This window comes from Lycium ferocissimum, chromosome 2 (genome assembly GCF_029784015.1).
Source record: "Lycium ferocissimum isolate CSIRO_LF1 chromosome 2, AGI_CSIRO_Lferr_CH_V1, whole genome shotgun sequence".
Taxonomy (NCBI): Eukaryota; Viridiplantae; Streptophyta; class Magnoliopsida; order Solanales; family Solanaceae; genus Lycium; species Lycium ferocissimum.
This window is the reverse complement of record NC_081343.1, coordinates 62,292,455-62,316,621: the sequence shown is the minus strand read 5'-3', so window position 1 is coordinate 62,316,621 and position 24,167 is coordinate 62,292,455. Positions and strand designations below refer to the sequence as shown.

The 24,167-nt window shown below is 37.0% G+C and overlaps 2 protein-coding genes across 2 annotated transcripts; both read right to left on the bottom strand.

Moving 5' to 3' along the window:
• Nucleotides 1–1,627: 1,627 nt before the first annotated feature.
• Nucleotides 1,628–9,315, bottom strand: LOC132046628 (rab GTPase-activating protein 22-like). Its single transcript, XM_059437316.1, has 15 exons — nt 8,914–9,315; nt 8,625–8,692; nt 8,198–8,455; nt 6,834–6,929; nt 6,558–6,661; nt 6,300–6,481; nt 6,080–6,157; nt 5,349–5,471; nt 4,952–5,040; nt 4,717–4,822; nt 4,442–4,539; nt 3,721–3,978; nt 3,112–3,195; nt 2,686–2,754; nt 1,628–1,898 (listed from the first exon to the last, which is right to left on the bottom strand). Exons 3-14 carry the CDS (start codon nt 8,309–8,311, stop codon nt 2,734–2,736), a joined length of 1,353 nt encoding a protein of 450 aa, XP_059293299.1. The 5' UTR covers nt 8,312–8,455; nt 8,625–8,692; nt 8,914–9,315; the 3' UTR covers nt 1,628–1,898; nt 2,686–2,733.
• Nucleotides 9,316–22,101: 12,786 nt separating this feature from the next.
• LOC132048291 (vascular-related unknown protein 4-like) lies at nt 22,102–23,616 on the bottom strand. The gene is made up of 3 exons (XM_059439198.1): nt 23,235–23,616; nt 23,040–23,102; nt 22,102–22,503 (listed from the first exon to the last, which is right to left on the bottom strand). The coding sequence occupies exons 1-3, from the start codon at nt 23,565–23,567 to the stop codon at nt 22,372–22,374; spliced, it is 528 nt and encodes a 175-aa protein (XP_059295181.1). The 5' UTR covers nt 23,568–23,616; the 3' UTR covers nt 22,102–22,371.
• Between the last annotated feature and the right edge of the window lie 551 nt (nt 23,617–24,167).

Below are 24,167 nucleotides of genomic sequence, written 5' to 3'. Positions count from 1 at the left end.
ATCTCTAGTTAATTATGGGGGAATATATACTTATCACCCCACCACAACCTTTGATAATGAAGCAATGTCTGATTGATGATTAGTCCAGTAGAAGAAAATTCCTATAAAGTATCTCCGATTTGTCCACAATAGTATATCTTCTTTTTTTTTTTTTTTTTTTTTTTTTTTTAAATACAAGCAGCTCAGCATATATGATCAGGGAAAAAAGAACAAGAATAACTTTGAAAAATGAAATAAAGTAGTCAAATTTGAAAAGGGAATATGGTCAGTAAGAATTCATGTGACTATTCGAACATTTTTTGAGACCGAGACAAAAGAATTCATGTGTCTATTCGAACTTTTTCTTGAGACTGAGGTGAAAGAATTCATGTGTCTATTAGCCATCCAAAGCTTTTGGTCGTCCCAAATCTTTGTTCTACCAAAAAAGAAAGTGATTAAACTGATTGAGGCAATATGTAGGATATTCCGATAGACGGGGGTGTTGACGTAACAAAAAAAGCAGTCATTGTTTGGGACAAATTATGCAGACCTAAAAAGTTATTTACAAAATTACTGGGTAACTTCAAGAAAGTACATTGGAGGAGGATAAAGCTTGCTTCTTGTGTTCAACAGGATTTGAAACTATCATATGTTTTTCGAGGGTGCATTTTCTGCCTATGCCTGGAGTAAAATACTGCTATGGCGAGGGACCGGTCCGACCGGATGACAAATTTCGGGCTGACAAGAGGAGCTGGATTGGATGATTATGCAGATATTAAGGGCAAATGTACTAGTGCAAGCATTTTTATAATGGTTGTGGTGGGTTGTGTTTTATCATATCTGGCAGGAGAGAAATATGAGAATATTTCAGAATAAAACAAGGTATGCTGAGAAGATTACAAAAACTGTCATTCAAGAGGTGTTCTACAGAGGAAGTTCAAAGACTAAAATAGGAATGGGGCTGAAATCCTTGAATTATTACCCTGTTTAGTATCTCTACTTAATTTGGGAAGGTAGTTAGGTGGTAGTTACCGGCCCGTTCTACTGAAGCTTTGCTGTAAATTTTCATTATTTTTTGGTTATGCTGTAATACTTCCAGCTTGGTAATAAAATCATTTATTGCCATAAGTTATCACATTATGGCCTGAAATAAGGATTTAATCTTATACACTGGAAAAAATGGAAACTCTGTGAACGAAGCATCCCGTGGTTACATAGGGTTCATGGAAAGGCCGCACTCTAATGAGGCGTAATGCAAACAATATACCATGACGCAAGCATCAGTAGCTAATTCCACGGTCCGAACCCGTGAACTATAGGTCACACAGAGACAAGTTTACAGTTACTTTTACCTCTGAATTCTTTTTTGGTCTTCTTACTTGTAAGTATGTAATTCCCTTTGAAAAGGATTTAGCTTAATTATATACTTTTACCCATTGTAATAACTTATATAATCAGTGTAAAAGAATTTACTTATATCAATATACTCTTCATTATAGGTCACTGACCATCTTCTGCAGGTAACCACTTACTAGTATTATATTTTTCATAATTCCATTATTTTCTTCAATTTGATAACCATTTCTTTACCCATTTTCCTCTCTTAGTTTTAGTCCTATCATAACATGAAAGAATGACAAGTCACAAGTCAAAACCAAGAAGATACACGGCTCTACTAGTAAATTCATACTATTATACAAGTTTTGGAAGAGTATCTTTTGTATACATCAACCCTGAGGGCACATTTACTAGGAAAAAAAAAATTACATGTACATGATGGTAGTTCCAATTATGGAACCAGAAAGAATGACAATTTACATATTTTCTTACTAAAACAATAGCACAGTATACAAAAACAGCCACTGTCCCTTGACATGGCCGAAAAATCCGAACATCAAACTTGTCAGAGCCTTCTTGGCCTGCATAAAAAATGGCCAAGTTCATTTAGAAAGCTAGGAACCAGAGGCAAATCCAGAATTTAGAGTCGGTAAGTTTGGAATCAGTTTGTTCTTGTTACATAAATGGACCTCGGTGTAACTCAACCCAAAAGCTAGCTCTTGAGGGGAGGTCTGCCTAAGTCCATATAAGCAAACAACCAGTCCATTCCCCAACCAATGTAGGACTATAGCCCACTCTAACACTCCCCTTCATGTCCAGGCCCAACTAGAGCATGGATCGGGAGCTCAAACAGGGATGGATTTGGCTCTGATACCATGTTGCAGAAATGGGTCTTGGGAAACTTAGCCCCAAAAGCTAGCTCTTGAGGGGAGTTTTACCCAAGTCTATATAAGCAGACCACCAGTCCATTCGCCAACCAATGTGGGACTCCAACCAATCTAACATATCTTATTATACACTCCCTGTCCCAATTCATGTGACATAGTTTGAATCAACACGAAGTTTAAGAAAAAAAAATGAAGATTTTTTAAACTTGTGGTCTAAGACATGCCATAACATTTGTGTGGATATAAAACTTTTCAAACTTGTGCCATTAAGTATGGCATAACATCTGTGTGGTTAAAAACTTTTCATTAAGAAGTGTGTCATTTTTCGAAACGGACTAAAAAGAAAAGTGTGTCACATAAATTGGAACCGGAGTACATTTTATAGGTTATTTTACATATACATACATTGTTCGAGCCGTAAAAAATGTGTTCAGAAAGATGGCCACAAGGTTAAAGAAAGAGGGTAATAAAAGTTACTTACATGAGCTCCTTGGTTTATGAATCACCTAGCAGTTTCTTTGGGCTCGGGCTACCTGTTGGTGTTCGCCGCCTGTTTTAACCAGCATCAGTATTTGGAAAAATAATAGATTCTTGCAGAATTAATCTTGCATATATTGCTAATATATTCGGTTATAAGCCAATAATAAATGACAGTTTCTGATAGACGTTTGCCTGCACTAATGGCGGAGCCAGGATTTTCACTAAAGGGATTTAAAATATAAAGAAGTAAGTACACAAAGAAGCTTGTGTATACATAAAAAAATAAAAAATAAAAATATTTTAAAAAACAATTTTGACCCTTGCGGCCCTAGCTCCACCCTGGGCCTAACCACACTGTTGTGCATTAGTTTAGAATTATTGCTGGATTGGCATTTGAATGTAGCCATCAACAGGATTCAGAGATTACCTTTTTAAGATACTTCTTGTGAAGTTTCATCGCACCAGTGCAAGCCTTTTTAGCGTCCAAGTTTCCGTTAACGTCATTCAGTATCTGGAAATAATAACCAAATGATTAAAGTATGAAACAATAAGGGACAACCAATGAATTTACCCAAAAATTGAGTATACAAGTATGTATTACTCCAAGTGGATAACTAATTTAGAATCTATCATTTCTAATTAAAATGACTATCATTAAATGTTTTTCCTGAATTCTTAGTGTTTGAAAGTTGCTTTCCACGGACTTCTAATTATTTCACTGAAATCATTTGAAATTGCCGCTATACTAGTTCTACAGCAAAAATGCATGGGTATTTTTAAGATTTTCACGACATGTGCTTATTATTGCCAACGTCGTGACCTCGTGGATTATGAAAGTTGCCTACAAGAAGACCTTAGGAAAAGGAGGTTAACTAATATCCACTAACGGTGCAAGAAATTTTTACACTATCAGGTCACCTTTACCTGTTGTACCAAGTATCCTTTGTCTGACTTGACAGTGTAAAATTTCTTCGCACCGTCAGTGTATATAAGTTAAACTTCAAAGTAGACACTTAAAATTAATGTAGTTGAAAACCTTAACAACATCGTCCAGTCCTCTTGCTTCTGTCAGCAATTTATCACTCTTGTCTTTCAGGACGCTGGCTACTAGGAAAACGGAAATAGGGAGGGGAGCTTCTGCAGCTTTGCCAGCATTTTTCATGTTTTCTCGCTCATATTTCCCACACTGACGTGACTTTGATTTTGCTTTAGATTCTTCAGGTTTGTCCGCAGCTAATTCAGGGTCTTCATATGTAACAAACAAGTCTGGATCATATTCCAGGGCCCACATCATCTGTTCGAAAAAGGTCAAGACAAAGCAAAGAATATTAAGGAACAATAAGAACATGATTATTAGCCTGTTTGGCCAAGCTTCTGAGAAGCTAAAAGCGATTATTTTGGACAATTGAGGTGTTAGGGAAAAAAGAAGTGCTTTTGAGTAGTAATTGAAGTTGTATTTTAGAAGCTAAAAATGGTAGTTTTCCCTTAGAAGCACTTTTAGAACACTGACCAAGCGCAAAGTACTGCTCTGGTATTCGCAAAATGTTTTTCAAATTGGTTTGCCACACACAATATGCTATTCTCCTAAAGTATTTTTTTCAAAAAATACCTCTGACAAAAGACACTTTTCAAAATAAGCAGATTTTGAAAGCTTGACCAAACAGGCTATTAATAGTACTTAGCAGGTAGCCAAATGGAAAAGCAATCTGAATAACCAGTCAGAACCAGGGAGAGGTTTTTCAGTAAAGAAACCTTACCTCCCAAAGATATAATGAATCGCAAAAAGAAAACTCTCGACGGAACAAAACCATGAGCATACGGACAGCAAACAAGTAATCACCTCCACCTAATTTATCTGTCGGCCAAGATCAGAAGGAAACAACTATGTTACGTTTTTCACAAGAAGATACAAGGAAGTATTAAAAAAAAGAAGGAAAAAGGATGTCATAATTCTCTCTCTTTCTCCTCTAAGCTATTAAGAAATTAGTGCTTAGTCCTCAGTTTTTAAATATTAAATTAGAGAGATTTTTACCTAAGTGTTGGTGAAGTTTGGGATCAATAACTTGAGTTACTGAAGCTAGATTATTTAGCTGCGATTCTACTCCAACAGAACTGTCAGTGTACCTGAAATTTCCTCTCTATGAAAAACACAAAAGTTGGTATCAGTCACAAAAATTGCAAGTATATAACATACAGTCAAAATATAATACTTGGAAAGAACATAATTGATGCAAGAGTGCTGTTTGAGTAAGATTATAGATATGTACCAGTCTTCTCATTAAACGTTCGAAGCACCAAAATGCATCTGCTTCATCGTCAAGAAGAATAATCATTGGAGAGCAAAGATCACTCATCCCTGTTCAGCAATGTCAAGATCTTTATAGTTTTAGAACAAACAAGAAAAAAGTATAGATAACTAGATAAGCATATAGTCACGCTACTTAAAAAGAGATCAATAGATTGAAAAGAAAATGGTACTGCCTCCGTTTCAATTTGTTTGTCTCAGTTTGAGTGGGCACAGAGTATTGAAACAGAGGAAGTAATAGTTTTTTCTTTGATAATTGCAGATAAATGCCATAATTATTTGGGGCTCATTAATTGTAGGATCAAAGAGAAACCAAGTTAGTAAAATAATAATGTCAAGAAGATATTGCGGCAACCTACCTTGACAATAATTAACATCTTTGTCAAACCAAGCATAAACAGAAAGGATATCCCAAAGCTTTGATAGATTCTCTTGTTTCTCATAAAAGACAAGTGACCTGTCAGTGCGAGCCACATCGAGTCCTAGCATAAGCACGAATCCAAGAATAAAAGTTACAAGGCATAAACAAGAAATTATCAATGTGAAGAGAAAGGAACGACAAATATTCTCATATTGAAAAGATAAATCTGTTAGCGCATCTGTCAAATCCATACTAGATTTGGCTAACTGAAAAATGAACGGAGATGAACATTTTTGCAGATTGACTAGGAAAATAGCGTTATCTTCCTGTTTCTTTAACCAAATTCAATAAAATGGTGAAATATATATATATATTTTCAAACCGAATAACAAGTCGGAGTAGAAAATCACAAGGATTTTAGTCTCCAAAACGGGAGTAGAAAATCACGAAGATTTTAGTCTCCTAATAACAGAAAGTAAGATGAATACAGAAAATATTAATGTAAAATAAAATTTAATTCTGAGCCCATAGAATCCATTGTGTGTTCTTAAGGAATTTAATCCCTTAATTGGCCTCTGAATTTATAGCCAATGTAGGTGTACCTGGTGCTTTTTTTTGTGTAATTGGTGGTGCCTTTTGGAAAAGAGACACAGAAAAAGCTCTATTTCCCATTCACACCAAAAACGCAATAAGTAGATCAAGGAAAATAAATCTATATAGATGACCAACCTATCTGGTGTAACGAGAGTTTCCACTCTATCACTCTTTTATCATGCTCCTTTACCATTTCGTAATCATCGGAAGCACCTGTTATTGCATGGTCAGTAGATGATTAAATCTCAAAGGCATAAAGGATCCAACAACCCTACAGACATATAGAAGAAAAGAACAGAGAGAAAAAGAAAAATGAAAAGGACACAAGTTGAGAACTCTACATCATCAGGATTACCATTTGGTTGACCAGCTGAAGTCGCTTCTTTTGCTTCTTTTGCTGCTTTTGCCTCTTGAAGTACTAAAGGATCTAGAATAGGATCACCATCTTCTGTTATTACAGGTGCAGTAATAAATCTACCACTTCCAATCACCGGAAACATTGTGCGGCATTCTTCTTTTAGTATAGCATATTGTGTCCTGAATGTACACAAGAAATGCATGCGTATCATTTAGTAAGCAATTTATACTTTTGTTGAAAAAGAAAGTAAAGTACCTCCGTTGTTGTCGTATATCCTCTCGTTCCGCGTATGTGCTTTTTGGATCATAGCAACCAAGTAAGAATTCCCAAACTTCACCTCTAATTGATGGATGAATTCCCTAAAATGTCACGGATACGTTATGGTTACTATATTACTATACTAATCATATCGCCTAGAATTAGTTTAGGAAAGAGCAAAGCCAGCATGAACAAAAAAAATTGAATAGCAATATTTGTGAATCATCTGCCATATAAACCTTCAGAAACTTTAAGTGATGAAGTGAAGCTTACCCCTCGATGGATTCGACCGAGTGTTTTGCCTATATCAAGATAACCTTCCGGAGAAAATGCAGCACGCCATTTTCTTGCACTTAGTGTTTTCCCATTCTGAATAAGTAAATTGCTCGATAGTAAACATGCGCCGAACATATCAAAGCAAGGGAAGGATGGATATATGACACATTAACCACAAGAGCATTAACAATTCGAGCCTTAGATGGCTCAATTAGTATGTATTACAAGCTGAAACATCAGGTGTAAATCTCAACACAAAAAGAAGAAAAATAAGGGAAAAGGGGGGAAAGAAAAGGAATACTTCCTCTATTAAAACTATTTCCTTATTAATCCGTTTCAAAAGAATGACACGTTTCTATATCTCGAAACAACTTGACTTTGAACCTCATTTACCTAATAAGAAGTTTTTATAGTTCCAAAAATGGGATGTGTGCAATCAAACTACATGCTCCCATAAAAAAAAGGAAGTACAACATTCTTCAATACGCACAAGAGCGATAACAATCCAAGACATTGACGGCTCAATAAGTATGTGTTACAAGCTGAAACATCACGTGTAAATCTCAACACAAAAAGAAGAAGAAATTAGGAGAAATGGGAACAAATACTCCCTCTATTAACATTATTTCCTTATTAGTCTGTTTCTTAAAGAATGACATGTTTCTATAGTTGGAAATAACTTAATTTTAAGCTTCTCATTTTATCTAATAAGAACTTTTTATAGTCCCACAAATGTTATGACATGTTTAATATAGCAAGTTTCGAAAATATTATACACACAAATGCTATATCAAAGACATCTTTCTTTCTTAGGCCCCGCTTGTCCATAGATTTGTTTTCAGTGTATTCTCATGTCCAAGCACAAATTCAACTGTGTTTTTATGTCCAAACACAACTTCGACTTCTAAATAACTAAACTTCGAATACTATTATTTGATAACCAAAAACTTCAAATACTATTTTTTTATTCAAATATCAGCCGATTCATGTCAAAACGCCTATTTAAACTCAGTGCTGAAGCAAACCACATCACATAAACTAGAACGAAGAGACTATAATAATAATGGTGATATAATAGGTGTGCTATACAACAACATAATACCCAGTGTAGTCCTTGTGAGGTCTAGGGAGGGTAGAGTGTACGCAGACCTTACCTCTACCTTGGTAGATAGAGAGGTTGTTTCCGATAGACCCTCGGCTCAAGTAACACAGAAGCAACATCAGAATAGCAAGCAAACTAACGCAGAAAGGACAACAAGTAGCAATAGAAAACTAAGAATAAGAGATATGCGAATGCTAGAATAAAAATATAAGAAATTGACGTAAATAATACTGGTGTGCTATGTGCCGAAAATACAAACCTTGATTCTAAATTTGGACTTGGGAACATCCTTACATTCAGGCCGAACCTGATAGAATGAATCAGCTGGAGCACCAGGGTCCCTCCACATTTTTGTAATATCTAAAGTAGCCATCTTTATATATAAATTCCACTCAAATCACATCCAAAATTCAATCCCAAAAAAAAAACCAGCACCCACCAGCTTGCAGCTCCTTACCAAGATCAAAAATTTCAACAAGAATTAAATTACCCAAATAACCCTTTGCTCTGCTGGTGTCTTCAAAAGAACCAAAAAACAAAAAACAAAAACAAAAACAAAAAAAACAAAAAAAGATCAGTCCAAATTTCAATCTGAAGAAGAAAAAAGAAAAAAAAAAATTTCAATCTGAAGAAGAAAAAAGAAAAAAAACAAAAAAAAAAAACACCCACCAGCTGCAGCTCCTTACCAAGATCAAAAACTTAACTTTCAGCAAGAAACCAATGTGACCCAGATAACCCTTTGCTCTGCTGGTGGCTTCAAAACAACAAAAACCATTAAAAAAACCAACAAAAATAATTCATGAAGAACTAAATCAATAAAGGGAAACCTAGTGCACTAAGCTCCCGTTATACACGGAGTCTGGGAAAGGGCCGGACCACAAGGGTCTATCATACGCAGCAAGCATTAGTATGGCATAATCACATCCAAGATCAAATTTTTAAAACAATCTAAAAAAAACAGCTGTAGCTCCTTACCCAGATCAAATTTTTAACAAAAAACAAATGTGACCCCAGATAATCTTTTGCTCTGCTGGTAGCTCCAAAACAACAAAAACCACAAACAAAAAAAAAATTCAGAGGAAAAAAAAAGAAGCAAGATTTTTTTTTTTTTTATTTTTTTTCCTTTCTTGCTTTTGTTTCTGCTGTTCTTGCTGGTGGTGGGGTTGTGGTGGGGGGAAAAGGTCTTTTTTTTTTTTTTTGCTGCAAAAATATTTCTTTTTCTTGTTATAATGAAATATCTGTTTTACACTCTTTGATTTGTTCTCTCCCCAACACATGCACACACAAATATTTGGGTGTTTAATGTGTTGAAAACTTATAAAATTGTGTTTATGGTCTTACGTTTTTTGTGTCTTTGTTTTCTACCCATTGTGTTTTTTTCGTGTAGAAGAGTTTAGCGAGAAAGACGCTGGATCAAAGGACTTGGTAACTAAATTTCCCTCCATACGTGGGTACTACTGAATTTTTGAATGGTCGTTGAAAGGTCTATTTGACTTTGAAGGAAATTGGAAATGGTCAAAGAAAAAAAAATCATTGTGTATTGGTCTGATCAGCTTAGGCGCACCTCAACTTTTTTACTAGGTATAAGACACTTTTCATCGATACAAGTTCTATCTTATCATATTTTTTAGGAAATTTTACATGGTGTTTACATTAACTATAATTAAAACTAATTAACTATCCTATCTATACAATGTAATTACCTACCGTAATCATGCTATACACCTCCGTCCCAATTTATGTGGCTTCATGACTTGGCACGGATCTTAAGAAGGAAAGGAAGATTTTTGAAATTTGTAGTCCAAAACAAGACTTAGATATTTGTGTGGCCGTAAATTATATCCAAAAATTTAAATTATTCTAAATCTAGAAAAGTGACATACTTTTTGGGACAGACTAAAAAAGAAAGTGTGTCACATAAATTGAGATAAAGAGAATATATTAAAATAAGAGTACTACGCCAGAGAGAAAAATACATTGAGAACAAAGTCTCTTTCCTCTCCCTCCACCGACAGAGTTGTCTCCCACCGGAAACTCTAGTTCTAGCGCCGCCATCATCTCTGTCTACTCCCTCCACTAACGTCGTCATTTGCCGTCGAAAAAATCAAGAGTTCCAGCGTCGTTGTCATCTCCTCTTTCTTGTATATCTCAGATCTTGCTGGATTTTAGTTATTCATCATTTTTTTTTAGTGTAAATACAGTGTATCTTTTTGTACTTTCGCCGATATTTTTTTAATTTTTATTATTTGAATACAGCCAAATTGAATACAATGAATTGAATGCAGTGTATAAGTACCTACGAATGAATACAGTGTAAAAGTAGCTACAAATGAATACAACCGAATTAAATACAGTGAATTGAATAAAGTTGTATGTCAAGGAATTAGTAGCTACGAGTCGTAATTAGCTATAGTACGCCATGGAAAAGGGTAAATATACCCCCGTTATACTTTTGGGGTCAGAGAAGCGTCCAAATTATAGTTGTTTCTGTAAGTTTTTCTATTTTTTATATAATGATATGTGTCCGGACCAACTTATGTGCAAAATTTTCTATCAGAAATGGTAAATTTCAAAAAGTTTTTCAATGTGGGTTGCCCAGGTCAATTTGGGTGCATCTTAGTTATTTTATTGAGTATTTGTTAATTACCACTGGTACATATACCATTTTGTATATTTTTTATATGATGGTGTGGACTTGAACCAATTTGCGCACACCTTGATTAAGCTATTAAGTATGTGCTAATTTCCCTAGCATAGGTACCGTTTGAACATTGTTTTTAAATGTTGGTGTGCGTCAATCCAGGTTGCGGACACCATGACATTTCATTGATACCTGCTATTTCTACCTACAGAAATATCATTTCACCATATATTTTTTTATGATAGTGTAGGTTCGAGTCAGCTTATGCACACTATGACTATTCTATCGCGTACTTGTTGAGTTAAACCTATAGCAATAATTAAAGCTTCACCTGCCACTGGTTGGGATCCCCTCAAACTTGTACCCCTTTTATTTCATTTTGTTTGATACTAATTTCTATTATTCCGTTAAAAAAAGATATATTTCCATATTTCCTTAATGAGAAACTTTTTAATGATGCAGAATTGGGTAACTATTGCATACTCAGAAGCAAATCAAGGTTAAGGAAACAAGGGATCTTGGAAGCCTTAATAGAAGGTTCTATGGAGGATTTATTTAACCTTTTGGATTATAGTAATTAATGGATAGTAACTCAACCGGTGCATTTTGATGTTTGACAACATTATTACTTTAGAGTTGCATCTTTCTCAACAGGTGGATTTAGAGCAAGTTTTATCCGTTCAATTAAACCTGTTGTTTTCGGTTTCCAGGAATTCCCTTTAAGGGTATACACACATATACATTAATAGAATACCTATTCTAAATTTATTTACTCAAAATCATAAATTCGCCTCCGACAGAAATCTATATATAATATTGTACATAAAAAACATTGAGGTCGACTTTTCAAATGTCATCTATTCTAAGCAAATACCATTATCTGGTGATCAATAACCAAATATGGCATGTACCACATTGTACGTTGTTATCTATGTACTATATGTTATCTTAGTCAATACCACAACGTAGACTTGGAAATATATGTCGCTTCATTGCCTTGAAAGTTAAAGATGATTTGGAACGCTCGATTCATCCGACTCAAATAGAAAACACAAGATAGATCTACTCTTCCATTAATTAACATGAACATGAGTTAGATTCTGCTCGCATTCTTTGTTTGAAGAAATCCCTTTAATAGTAGGTGAAAATGTTATGAATGGGCCCGAACCAGTTTAATAAATGGACCAGTGGAAATATTACATAGAAGCCTCGGCGGCTTGAACACCATATTAAGTGGTTTTTTTTGGGATCTAGGGTGATAAATAGTGTCGGATAGGAGCAATTGCGGTTATGCGAATATTGTTGAGTCTAAACTCAAAAGTACGCTTCTTCTCATCCCCGTTCTCGGTATCTCGATTCTCATCTCATTCTTTCTATCCTTTGTATTTCGGTCGATTTCTATTGTTATTTCCGAATCGCTATTGTATTGCTCTTGTGTTTGGATTAATACAAGTTGTTAGACGTGTTAAGAATTTGGTTCGTTACATTGGTGCTTTCATTGCTCCTCTCTCATGGATGCCTCTCGTTTCTACCTTTTTCCTACACTGAATGCTAGGGTCATGGATTTGCTACTGCAGATGGACGCGAATTGTTCTTATATGCGCCTACTGTTGGGTTGAGGTCCACTCATGTGGGAAAGAAGAAAAGTGGCCGAAAGTGAAAGTTGAGACATCATAACGATGTCGGCCGAAAGTGAAAGTGGAGACATCATAATGATGTTGGCCGAAAGTGAAAGTAGAAAATATATTTTTTTACTTGAAATCTCAACTATAAATAGAGGCACTTCTTCTTCATTCAATGCACACCAAATAGAAGAAAAAACAACACATCCCATAGAGAGAAAAAAAAAATCTAAGAGAAATACTCTTAGTGAAAGGCTTAAGTAAGAGAAGTCTTTGAGAGAATTTTTAGTAAAAATTCTTGAGTGTAATTGGGATTGGGGTTGTGAGGTTGAGTGTTGTAAACACTTGTAATATTTCTTCTTTAATAAGATGCGGCGACAACGTGGACGTAGCTCTCACATTGAGGGTGAACCACTATAAATATGTGTGTGTGCTTTATTTATTCTTCGCCTACGTCACGGGCGTAAGTAGGTTACTGTCTAAGGAGGTTGGTATTTAAGTGGTCCGAGTTGTGACCACTCCATCTTTCACCGGGAACACAGCTTACAAAGGTCGGATTTGGGATTTAAATCCTAACAAGCGGTATCGAGCAACGAGGTTGTGTTGTGATTCGAGAAAAGATGGGAGGCGAAGATGGTACGACGCACGGCATCGATAAATTCGATGGTACGAGTTTTGCGTTACGGAGAATGCAAATTGAAGATTATTTGTACGGCGAGAAAACTTCGCCGAACCTGCGAGTCGAAACCGGAGGAGATGAAGCAAGCGATTAGGATCTCGACGGACAAGTTCTAGGAGTCATTCGGTGGCTTATTTGTCGAAGAACGTTGCTCACAACGTGGCAAAGGAGAAGACCACCGCGAGATATGATGAAGGTATTGTCGATATGTATGAAAACCTTCGGCAAATAATAAGGTATTTCTCATGAAGAAACTATTTCATCTAAAGATGATGGAAAATGCTCGTATTTCTTGCACACGTATAAATGAATTCAATACCATTGTAAATCAATTGTCATCGGTAAAAATTGATTTCGATGATGAAGTGCAAGCTCTAATTTTGTTGGCATCCACCAAATAGGCGGGAACCCGATGAGAGCGAGCGGTTAGTAATTCCAGTCGGCGGTATGAAACTAAAGTTCAACGATGTTAGGGATCGTATCCTTGCGAGGAGGTGCGCGGGAAAAGATTACGGAGGCGTCGACGAGTTACATTTTAAATGTTGAAAACGAGCGAAATCATGACGAAACTACAGCGAAATAGGGGCGGTCGAAGTCAGGAATGGCGGGGGTCGATCCGGACCGGGACGAACACATGAGTGTTGGAGCGCGGAAAACCGGGTCATTTCAAGAAGAGCGCGGGCGCCAAAGAAGGAGGGGGGCAAGGGGGCTGGAATCAACGCTGCTACGGAAGACATTGGCGATGCGTTGTTGCTATCGGTTGACGGCCCGATAGACTCTTGGGTGCTTGACTCGGGAGCGTCCTTTCATACCCCCCACATCATGATATAATGACAAACTACGTGGGGAATCTCGGCAAAGTTTATTTAGCCGATGGAGAGCCGCTAGACGTTGTTGGCACGGAGACATTAATTTGAAGATGTCAAATGGATCCTCGTGGAAGATTACAAAAGTTAGACATGTTCCAAAGTGATGCGAAACTTGATCTCGGTAGGTCGGCTTGATGATGAGGGATATGATCTCGATTTTGGTAATGGGTCTTGGAACGTGGCGAAAGGTGCTATGGTAGTTGGCGGGGAAAGAAGATTGGCACTCTCTGCACGCAGACGACTAGGCATCGTGATCTGCCCTCTTTGGTTGGTTGACAACACAAAGAAAACCAGTTGTGGCATTGTCGGTGGGACATATCGGCCCGACGGAAGGGGATGAAGGCATTGGTGACAAATGGCTTAATTCGGAGGGAAGACGGTGGACCTTCATACGTGTGAGAGGCTGCGTTCTCGGAAAACAAAAGCGAGTAAGCTTCTCGAATGCGGCGGGGAGTTGAAGGTCGAAAAGGCTGGAATTGGTGCACACGGACGTGTGGGGACCTACTGCTTGTTCCCTCTCTTGGAGGATCACACGCTACTACGTGACCTTCGTTGATGATTCAGCCCGGGAAGGTGTGGGTTTACTTTATGAAAAATAAATCGATGTGTTTAGTGTATTCAAAAGATGGAAAGCCATGGTTGAGAATGAAACAAACCTCGAGTTGAAGTGTTTGGGTCGAAACGGCGGAGAATACAACGATGGTGATTTCGAAACGGTGCTTGTCCGATAATGGGATCAAGATGATGAAGACTATTCTGGAACGCCGCAACAAAATGGAGTAGCGAAAGAATGAGCGAACGTTGAACGAGCGTGCTCGGAAGTATGAGAATACACTGCAGGAGCGCGAACGTTACAGGGCGGATGCGGTCCCGATGCGCGGCCTTCTGCTTAGGGGACCGTCGGTTCCTTTGGATTTCGAATTCCGGAAAGAAGTACGGAGTGGCAAGAAGGTAAATCTTTCATTTACGAAAGTGTTCGGTACATTATCATATGTTCATAATGATGATACGGCTAGAAACAAGCTTGATCCAAAATCAAAGAAGTGTTACTTTATTGGCTATGGTGACACCGGCTTGGTTACTAGATTTTGGGATGAACAAAATCGGAAGATCATCCGAAAACGAGGAATGTTGTCTTCGACGAAGAGTGCGTACAAAGACAAGTTGCAAAAAAATTCGGAATGTCGGGACAAGGAATCGGAAATAGTCGATTTGAGGACTTCCGGAAACACGAGCCGCGACGAGTACAATCGAGGCGGAAGGAACAAACAATCCGAGAAGGTGTTGATGAAAGTGCGATTAAACAAATATGCGGCGACGCCAATCACGGAAATTGCGTAGATCATCCCGGGGGATCGGGGAAGTCGATTCACGAGGTACTCTCCGTCCCTCGACTACATTCTACTCAACGATGAGGGAGCCGAAATGTTATGAAGAAAACGTGCGTCGATGAATCGACCAAGTGGGAGCAGGCAATGAAAGATGAGATGGATTCACTATCGGCAAATCATACATGGGAGTTAGCCGAGTTGCCAAAAGATAAGAAGGCATTGCAAAACAAATGGGTTTATCGGATAAAGGAAGAACCCAATGGAAGCAAGCGTTATAAAGCGAGGTTGCAAAGGATTTCACAAAAGAAGGCATCGACTATACGGAGATCTTCTCTCCGTAGTCAAGATGGTGACTATCAGAGTTCTTGGAGTGGTATGAAGGAAAATCTACATACGCAACGGATGGACGTGAAAGCTGCATTTCTTCACGGTGATCTAGACGAGGAAATCTACATGCGACAGCGGAGGGATTCAAAGTCAAAGGAAAGGAGAATCTAGTGTGCAAACTACAAAAAGAGTACGTACGGACTAAAACGGGCTCCAAACGGTGGTATTTAAGAGTTTGACGGCTTTATGAAGAAAATTTGATTTTTCAAGGTGCGAGGCGGATCAGCATTGCTACTTCAGGGTTTGAAGACTCGTACATAATCTTGCTACCTATGTCGACGACATGCTAATCGTAGGAGCAAACCTACGGAGATTGATCGGTTGAAAAAGGGGTTATCGGAAGAGTTTGCAATGAAGGATTTGGGAGGTACCTGCCAAAGCAAATCCTTGGGATGAGGAATTGACCGAAGCAAGGAGGGCATCAAACTCTCACAAAAGAATATGTGAGGAAAGTTATCAAAAGGTTCAACATGCGTGATGCCAAGCCGGTCGGTACTCGGCTTGGGCGGACAACTTTCGGTTTGTCGAAAGGATCGGTCGCGAGCAACCAGGGGATGAGAAAGAAGACGGATGGACAAGATACCTTATGCATACGCATGATCGGTGATGCTTATGTATGCAATGATATGTGCAGACCGGACATTGCACGTGCGTTGGGAGTTGTCGGCCGATTTATGAGCAATCCCGGGAAAACGACAACGGGAGGGCGTGAAGTGGATATTCGGATATATAAGGCGACTCGAGTTCGACTCTGTATTTTCGAAAATCAAAAACGAGTTGCAAGGGTATGTTGATGCGACAACGGTGGTGATATTGATAGCGAAGAGCACGTCGGGTATGTTTACACCTTCGGAGAGTGCGCAATCTCTTGGGTCTCCAAGTTGCGAAAGATAGTAGCTCTCTCTGTTGTGAGGGGGTACGTTCTTTGTAACGGAGGCCACAAAGGAAATGATGTGGCTACAATCTTTTCTGCGGGGTGGATCGGGACCACGAGGGAAGTGTGCTATATTGTGATAGCCAAAGTGCCGTTCATTTGGCAAAGAACCCGGTGCTTCGGTGCTCGAACGAAACACATCACTCGGTGCCACTTCGTTAGATCGGCTTTGGAAGATGGAGGGTTAATGCTTGAGAAGATCGCGGGGAGTCGGAATCCGGCGGAACGTGCGACAAAGGCAGTGACGATAGACAAACTGAAGCTATGTTCAGCTTCAGTTGGCCTGCAGGAAGTATGATACTAGGAAAGAGCTGCTGCATCGATCAAAAGTGTGAAGACAAATTAAAATTAGTCTTCAAGTGGGAGAATTGTTGGGTTGAGGTCCACTCATGTGGGAAAGAAGAAAAGTGGCCGAAAGTGAAAGTTGAGACATCATAACGATGTCGTAGAAAGTGAAAGTGGAGACGTCGTAATGATGTTGGCCGAAAGTGAAAGTAGAAAATATATTTTTTTACTTGAAATCTCAACTATAAATAGAGGCACTTCTTCTTCATTCAATACACACCAAATAGAAGAAAAAACAACACATCCCATAGAGAGAAAAATCTAAGAGAAATACTCTTAGTGAAAGGCTTAAGTAAGAGAAGTCTTTGAGAGAATTTTTAGTAAAAATTCTTGAGTGTAATTGGGATTGGGGTTGTGAGGTTGAGTGTTGTAAACACTTGTAATATTTCTTCTTTAATAAGATGCAACGCGACAACGTGGACGTAGCTCTCACATTGAGGGTGAACCCACTTATAAATCTGTGTGTGTTATTTATTTATTCTTCGCCTACGTCAAGGCGTAAGTAGGTTCTGTCTAAGGAGGTTGGTATTTAAGTGGTCCGGCTGTGACCTCAATCTTTCTGGGAACACCTTGCAAGGTCGGATTTGGGATTTAAATCCTAACACCTACAACTCGGGACGTCCGAACATCCTTTTGCTCCCAAAAGTTGGTGACGCTCGAAAGTTCGAGTGCCCGATACGTCTTTGGGCTGATTGGCGCGAAAGCGGCGAAGGTCGCACCATCGGAGATTGCTTCGATTTGGACGATGGCAACGCCGACCACTACGGAGAATTCCAGGTCCCTCCGCGGTGTTAGAAACTCTCGAAAGTGGAGCAAGAAAATCTAGAGTCCGTGGGTAACTTCCTTTCATTTGGTCATTTGGACACTACTTTCTCGTCCCAAGACGTTTGCTGAAGATGATGTTGCAATAGACGAGAAAAGATGAAGCGACTCCAAGTTCGGAGGGTAGCGAGCACCACTTGTTCGATGAATTTCCTCGAAAGGAAAGCCAAATTCCCAACTGGTTTACCTTAAGCTCGACATTCCTACATATACGCATAAAATGTTGGTTGTACTTCCGGTATGCTCTATGACACTAAGGAGAATTTACGGTCGACTTAGAGCTAAATCCAACGCGTAGCCTCTTCGTTTATCTACTTGCTTTGTGCCGACTCAACTAACTTATTGTTATATTGCATTTATAATGACTTTACGCACTAATTGTGAACCAAATTTGAAGGAAGTCTTTAAAGATATATTCGACCTTGCACGTAACGCTCATTTATGCAAATGGTACGACAGTCGGTGGAGAGACCGCGACTTATATTGCCATCTGGTACACTAAAATGAGGAGACACAATTATTTGAAGGATCTTAAACAATCGATTCTCTGATTAGGCTAAATTTGTTGCAATATATCCTTGGGTCGGTTGACGTTATTTTTGACTCGGTATTTTTTCAACGAAGATAGTACATTTAAATTTGAGTTTGCGTTGTCTCTTGTTGTCGGTGAAGTAATGTTATGCGAGGCTTGGAGAAAATATTGGCATTTACGATCTACATGAGGTGTGGGGTTTCCAATGTTGCGTTAAGGAAAATTAGACAAGACATGAGTACTTCGATACTGCTTGCGAGGCTTAGAGAGTGAAACCCATTTCTCACATGGACAATTTGATTTACTTGGGTGACACTTTACTTTCCTTCGGATGCCATATCACCTCGTCTTTCATGTAGTAACTACGTTTGGTTTAAGCCCTATCTCGAGGCACATTCTTCCGAGTTTCGCTTGCATAAGATACTCCTAATTGTCTATCAAAAGGTTCTGAGGAGTTTAAGTCAAATGGGGTTCTTGTGCACCTCTTAGAATTACTATGTTGGCTTTGTTCTTAATAATGATTCTAATATGTCATTGCATTTTGGTTTATGTGTTTGTGCAATGGAAATTGGACGAGCCAAGGTGCTCGTGTGTTTGGTGGGGAATGCTTTTACTGGCGAATCACTTGGGTTGTTGGAAAGTTGCCCGTCTTTGAAGTTACATCTAGAACTATAAAGAGCGTTGCGAAGGGCTATTACCTTCTATGAGGCGACGGGGTGGAAAACTCATTTTACTATCGGCTTTTGTTTGTGCTCTTGAATGCATTGTAGAAAACATTGCAGCTCTCTTTTCCTTCTACGAACCTTGTGAACAAAACTTGAAGGTAGTTTTTAAAAATATGGAAGAGAAGAGTAGTCTAGCCAAATTAAGACAAATAATGAGTTCCTTTATGAGTGTCTTAGAACTTGCTATACCTACGAATTACGAGCATTTCTTTTTCTGGTTCACTATCTTGAAAATGTTAAAGGACTCGTTTCTTTGGTCGAATTACATCTACATGGGTGCTTCGGGAGGTTTTTGGCCGGAAAGGCGTTAAAAACTTGAGTGCGGATCTTTTGGAATTCAAGGTAGAAGCCTGTATTTTATAGAGTTCTAAGAGTTTATGACGAAATATTCACAGTTCATTCTACAGCTATTGGTGGTGTTTGCCAAGTGATACACTTGAAAGCTACTATAGCAGTGTTAGAATGCGTATGGATCTTTTCCGTCGGCCACTTTTCGGACTTTTTATGCTACGGATAAAGTGGGAAAAGGCAGTTTCCCTTGGCTAAAGCTTATAGTATGAGTACAACTGGAATGCTTTTTGATTTGCTTCAACATCATGTTCTGAGGTCCTAATGTTGCTTGAGAATGTGAACATGGAAATGGGGCTTGGAATGGCATTATGCCATACGAAATTTGCAGCATGGTTTAGGGAGCGAAGGTATAAGCGAGCATTTTCCTTGGTTTTGATTCTAGTCTGCGTATTCCACTCAAAGGTTGACGTCGTGGACTCTTGGAACATCTCTACACACACTCTTGTCATTATAGAATATAGTACTGGTGGTTTCTCTCTGGTATGCATATGGGCCTTGGGCGCTATGATATTAGTGTTACTCTACTCGAACCTTGAGGACAAGGTTCTTATTGAGGAGGGGAGTATTGTTATGAATGGGCCCGAACCAGTTTAATAAATGGACCAGTGGAAATATTACATAGAAGCCTCGGGCGAGAAACGATGACCCACCCATATTAAGTGGTTTTTTTTTGGGATCTAAGTGATAAATAGTGTCGGATAGGAGCAATTGCGGTTATGCGAATATTGTTGAGTCTAAACTCAAAAGTACCCTTCCTTCGTCCCCGTTCTCGGTATCTGCGATTCTCGTCTCATTCTTTCTATCCTTTGTATTTTCGATCGATTTCTATTGTTATTTCGAGAATCGCTATTGTATTGCTACGTGTTTGGATTAATACAAGTTGTTAGACGTGTTAAGAATTTGGTTCGTTACAGAAAAAGAGAGCGCTTTATTCAGAACTCCATTATTGGAGCTAGAATCTATAACATGATGAGAGTTTGTGTGTCTCGATTGGACTAAGATCAACGGAATATATAGCACAAAATCGCTTTTTCTCATTGTCATTGGGTCAACATGTAAAAAAGGTATCAATAAAAAAAGGAGATACCACATTGAGTCCCTGACAAGGTTATATACTGCCCAATTAAATATTTTTTCCCTGATTCAACTGTTTTATCACATACCAAAACACAGAATCTCTTGAGATGGGGAATTTGGAAGTCCCTTTTTTATTATTTTTATAATTTTCTATTGTTGCATGGTTCGAAATTCTGTGGATAATAAGCTAGCTCGTTCCTTAACTTTATCCTCTAATCTGTGTCATTGTATTATGCAAAAACTTATTCGCATCAAGTGTTTATTAAATCAACAAATGTATAATAGTTACTTACACATTAACTATTATCACTAATTAACCATGATTTATAACTAACTTCATTTTATCAGCTAATCATGATAAGTTAATATAGTTAATTGTAAACAAGTATAGAGGGTATAAAGAAAAAGTTTCTAAGATTGAAAATTCTAATTATTAAACCGTACCGTCATTCCAAGTTTCCAACTATGTACTCTACAATTAGCATTATATTATTCTAACAGTAGCGGATCTAGAGCAGGTATGTGCGTTCATCCACTGAATTCATTACTTTTGATTCAATATATATATATATATATATATTTTATTACTCAATTAAGTACTTGGGGATAGAAAGTCTAATAATTAAATGTCAAGAAATAATATATACCAGGTAGGTATTATTTTTGGAAGGTCCGACATTCTCGATTCATCTGACTCAGGAGAAAGAGAGCAAGATGGACCAGTCTGATGTTAACATGAACATGAGCTAGATTCTTTTGTCTTCTTTATTTTCAAGAGAATCGGTTCTTCCACCCCACGCGACTTTAATAATACGAAAAAGGAAAGTACTTGATCCATAAAGTTCTTGTTGGACCTAGAATTTATAGCTAGTGGATTTGTATATATGTATGTATACATGTTATATTTTTATTTTTTTTCTTTTCAATATTTTCGCAAACTAAAGGGGCAGTTTAGGTAATTTGAAAAGAATGCTACGTTTCACCTAAAAGAAGAAGACTTTACGAAAATAATTTTTTTATGAAATGGCTAATTTCAATATAGTGTATATATTGGGAATGGATCATTGTGGACTTGTGGAAGTCAGCTGCTAATTTATCCATAATTTCTGATTTTCTTTGCACTTAATAAGATCTTAGGAGAATGTCAACTCTGGCCTTTAATACTAAAAGTCAAATACTTTATTCCTTCATTATATTTTTCTCTGTTTTAGAGAATTAATGAATGAAATCTCCAAAGAGTAATGTGTTAAATTAATTAACTAAACATATTTATTCATCATTGAGAACTTTGTTGGTTATGAGGAACAGATGAATTATTCAACAATCCCTTAAGTTATCAACAAATACATTAATAACTTTTGGAGGTCCATCAGTAATTGACTCATCGGAAGCTTTTCCACGGACTTTCTATCAAACATTCCATACTTCTGACGGATCTCCTTGAATTTTCTTTTTCCATTGGAAGATCACTTGTTTTTACTAGTGTGATTAATTGAATGAAATAGGAAAACAAATCTTAAAAATGAAAAGGAATATGACATCCCTATGAATCTTTATCTAAACTTGCATTAATCGTACTCCACATCTCATATAGCTACATTATCTACTTTTTTCAAACTTTTGCGCACCTCTTAAAAAATACATTTAATATATATTTTAGTTTGTAAGAGTATTTTTTTAATCATTAGATATCTCTCTCTCTCTCTCAATGACTCATTTACTTAGGTGAATTTTAAAAGAGAAGTAATAAATACGTCTTGTGTTTTTTCTATAACTACAGATATTTTAGAACGATCTATTAAGTTTTCCAAAACGAGAAATAACACATATAGCAAATGTCAACTTCCATTTGCAACTAAAAAGAGTGATATATATAGATCTTTACCATCATTTTGCAAGAAATTGATAGAGGAGATACATATATGGTACATAAGTTTATGTCTTTGGATTCTAACTCTGGATATGAAGTCGGCTTTGTTAGGAGCGTTTTACTCCTCAATGTAGATACCGAACACTGGGTAAAAAACCAAATAAGAGTTTATGTCCATGTGCATAAAATCAATAGAGAAATTATATATACACTTTTATGTAGCAGTACCAAATTTATATTTCCATGCATCACTTTCTGAACATAGATATAGGTACTAAGCATAATCCTTTTTTCTTCAGTTCTGTACGGTCATTATTGTCCTTTGTAGAAATATTCAATCCACTAGTCATCATTTGCTGGCCAGAATTATTTCCCCTTCCCTGTTGAAAACAAATTTCAAAAGGGATATCTTGAGGACATAAATGACAAGTTACTATATATATGAAGTGCAACGCAGCGGAGTCTAAATTTTTACTAAAGGAAATCAAAATTTAAATAAGTAGACACACGAAGAAACCAAGGAAGTCAAAATATAAATAAGTAGACACATATTTTGATTTATCTGCCCAGTGTAATTTTCCGACGAAATTGAGAGTGCAACATCAACAACTTAAAAGAGACTTTTCTGCATTTCATTTTCTATGGATTCCTCCCTTTATAGTTCTATCCAGAAAAGAATCGTACCTTTTTGTATTTGAAACTTTCTAAACTTAAAATTTTTCATTTTACCTTAATGACATGTTCTTATCTCCATAAAAATGTGAGAGCATAATTTAAGACTACAAATTCTAAAAGTACTTTTGATTCTATCTTTCTTTCTTAATCTTTATGTTCAATCAAACACCATGAAATAACATAAATTACAGGGATGGCGTACTAATAGAAATAAACCTTTTTTTTTCTCCCTCTCAATTACCTCTATAATACTTGCAGTGCTCTTCCCTTTCTGACTATTGCAAAACTGATCCATATAAGAAACCTGAAAAATAAAAGAAAAAGAAGAACAAAACAAATAAATGAGTAGATATATACTAAAAAGAGAACAAAAACCCTAAAGTAATACTACAGTGTTAATAAACTTTTATTTAGAAATTATGATAGATTGGCTGACCTTGGGACTATTGACAGGTGAACTTGCTGTATCCTCAAGATCATCATCAACTTTTGCTGCTCCTTTCATCTTTCTCTTCTTGGAACCAACAAATTTCTTATTATTATTTTCATTATCATTAATGTCTAAAGTACCAATATTATTTCTATTGGTGATGAGTTCATAGGGTGCTAAAGAAGCAGCATCAGAACAAAAAGAAGTTTGTTCACTACAATTATTGTTGTTGGACTTGAAATCTTGAAAATAAAATGTCCAACTACTTTCTTCTGGAGATTCACCTGAGTTTGCACTATAAGAAAAACCCTTACATGTAGAAGAATTATCCATTTGCATAAAGAAAAGGAAAATTAAGGGAGAAGAGATTATAAGTTTAGGTTTTTGGTCACTCTCAATGAAACTCAGAAAAGATGGTTGAATTATATATAGTGGAGATAAATGATTATAGAATAAGAATGTTAGAGAAAATGACAAAAATGGTCCCTTATGTTTGAGTAAGTTTAAAATAATCCCTCAAAAATATATAATTAAGCAACCTAGTCCTTTAAGTTTGTCAAAGATGAATACTTTTGGTCTCCGTCAAATATTCAACAATCTCTAAATGTTAGAATTAACAGGACTATCGAAAAGAATTAGCAGAAGAATATATTTGGAGGTGCAATTTGTGCTTCTGATCTATTTTTGGCGTCTGGTGCAATTCCGTTTTAGGTTTTACAATTTCTAGTATTTGACTGGAGTGTCCTTGAGTTTTGGTTAAATCCTATTTTCATAGTTCCTGTTAAATCTAATGGCCACAATCAAATATATGATGGAGACAAAAAGTGTTTACTTTTGATAAATTTAAAGAACCAAAATTGCTTAATAATATATTTAAGGGACTATTTAATACCTACTCAAAATAGAAAGGACCATTTTTATTGTTTTCTCAAGAATGCA

Bases quoted from the DNA above. Each gene is read 5' to 3' on its own strand.
- LOC132046628 (XM_059437316.1), bottom strand. From the start codon at position 8,311: ATGGCTACTTTAGATATTACAAAAATGTGGAGGGACCCTGGTGCTCCA. The intron at 6,930-8,197 runs GTTTGTATTTTC...TTACTTATTCAG, and splicing joins AGTCCAAATTTAGAATCAAG to AATGGGAAAACACTAAGTGC. The intron at 6,662-6,833 runs GTAAGCTTCACT...GTGACATTTTAG, and splicing joins TCGGTCGAATCCATCGAGGG to GGAATTCATCCATCAATTAG.
- LOC132048291 (XM_059439198.1), bottom strand. From the start codon at position 23,567: ATGCAAATGGATAATTCTTCTACATGTAAGGGTTTTTCTTATAGTGCA. The intron at 23,103-23,234 runs GTCAGCCAATCT...TTTATTTTTCAG, and splicing joins CACCTGTCAATAGTCCCAAG to GTTTCTTATATGGATCAGTT. The intron at 22,504-23,039 runs GTAATTGAGAGG...TGTTTTCAACAG, and splicing joins GCACTGCAAGTATTATAGAG to GGAAGGGGAAATAATTCTGG.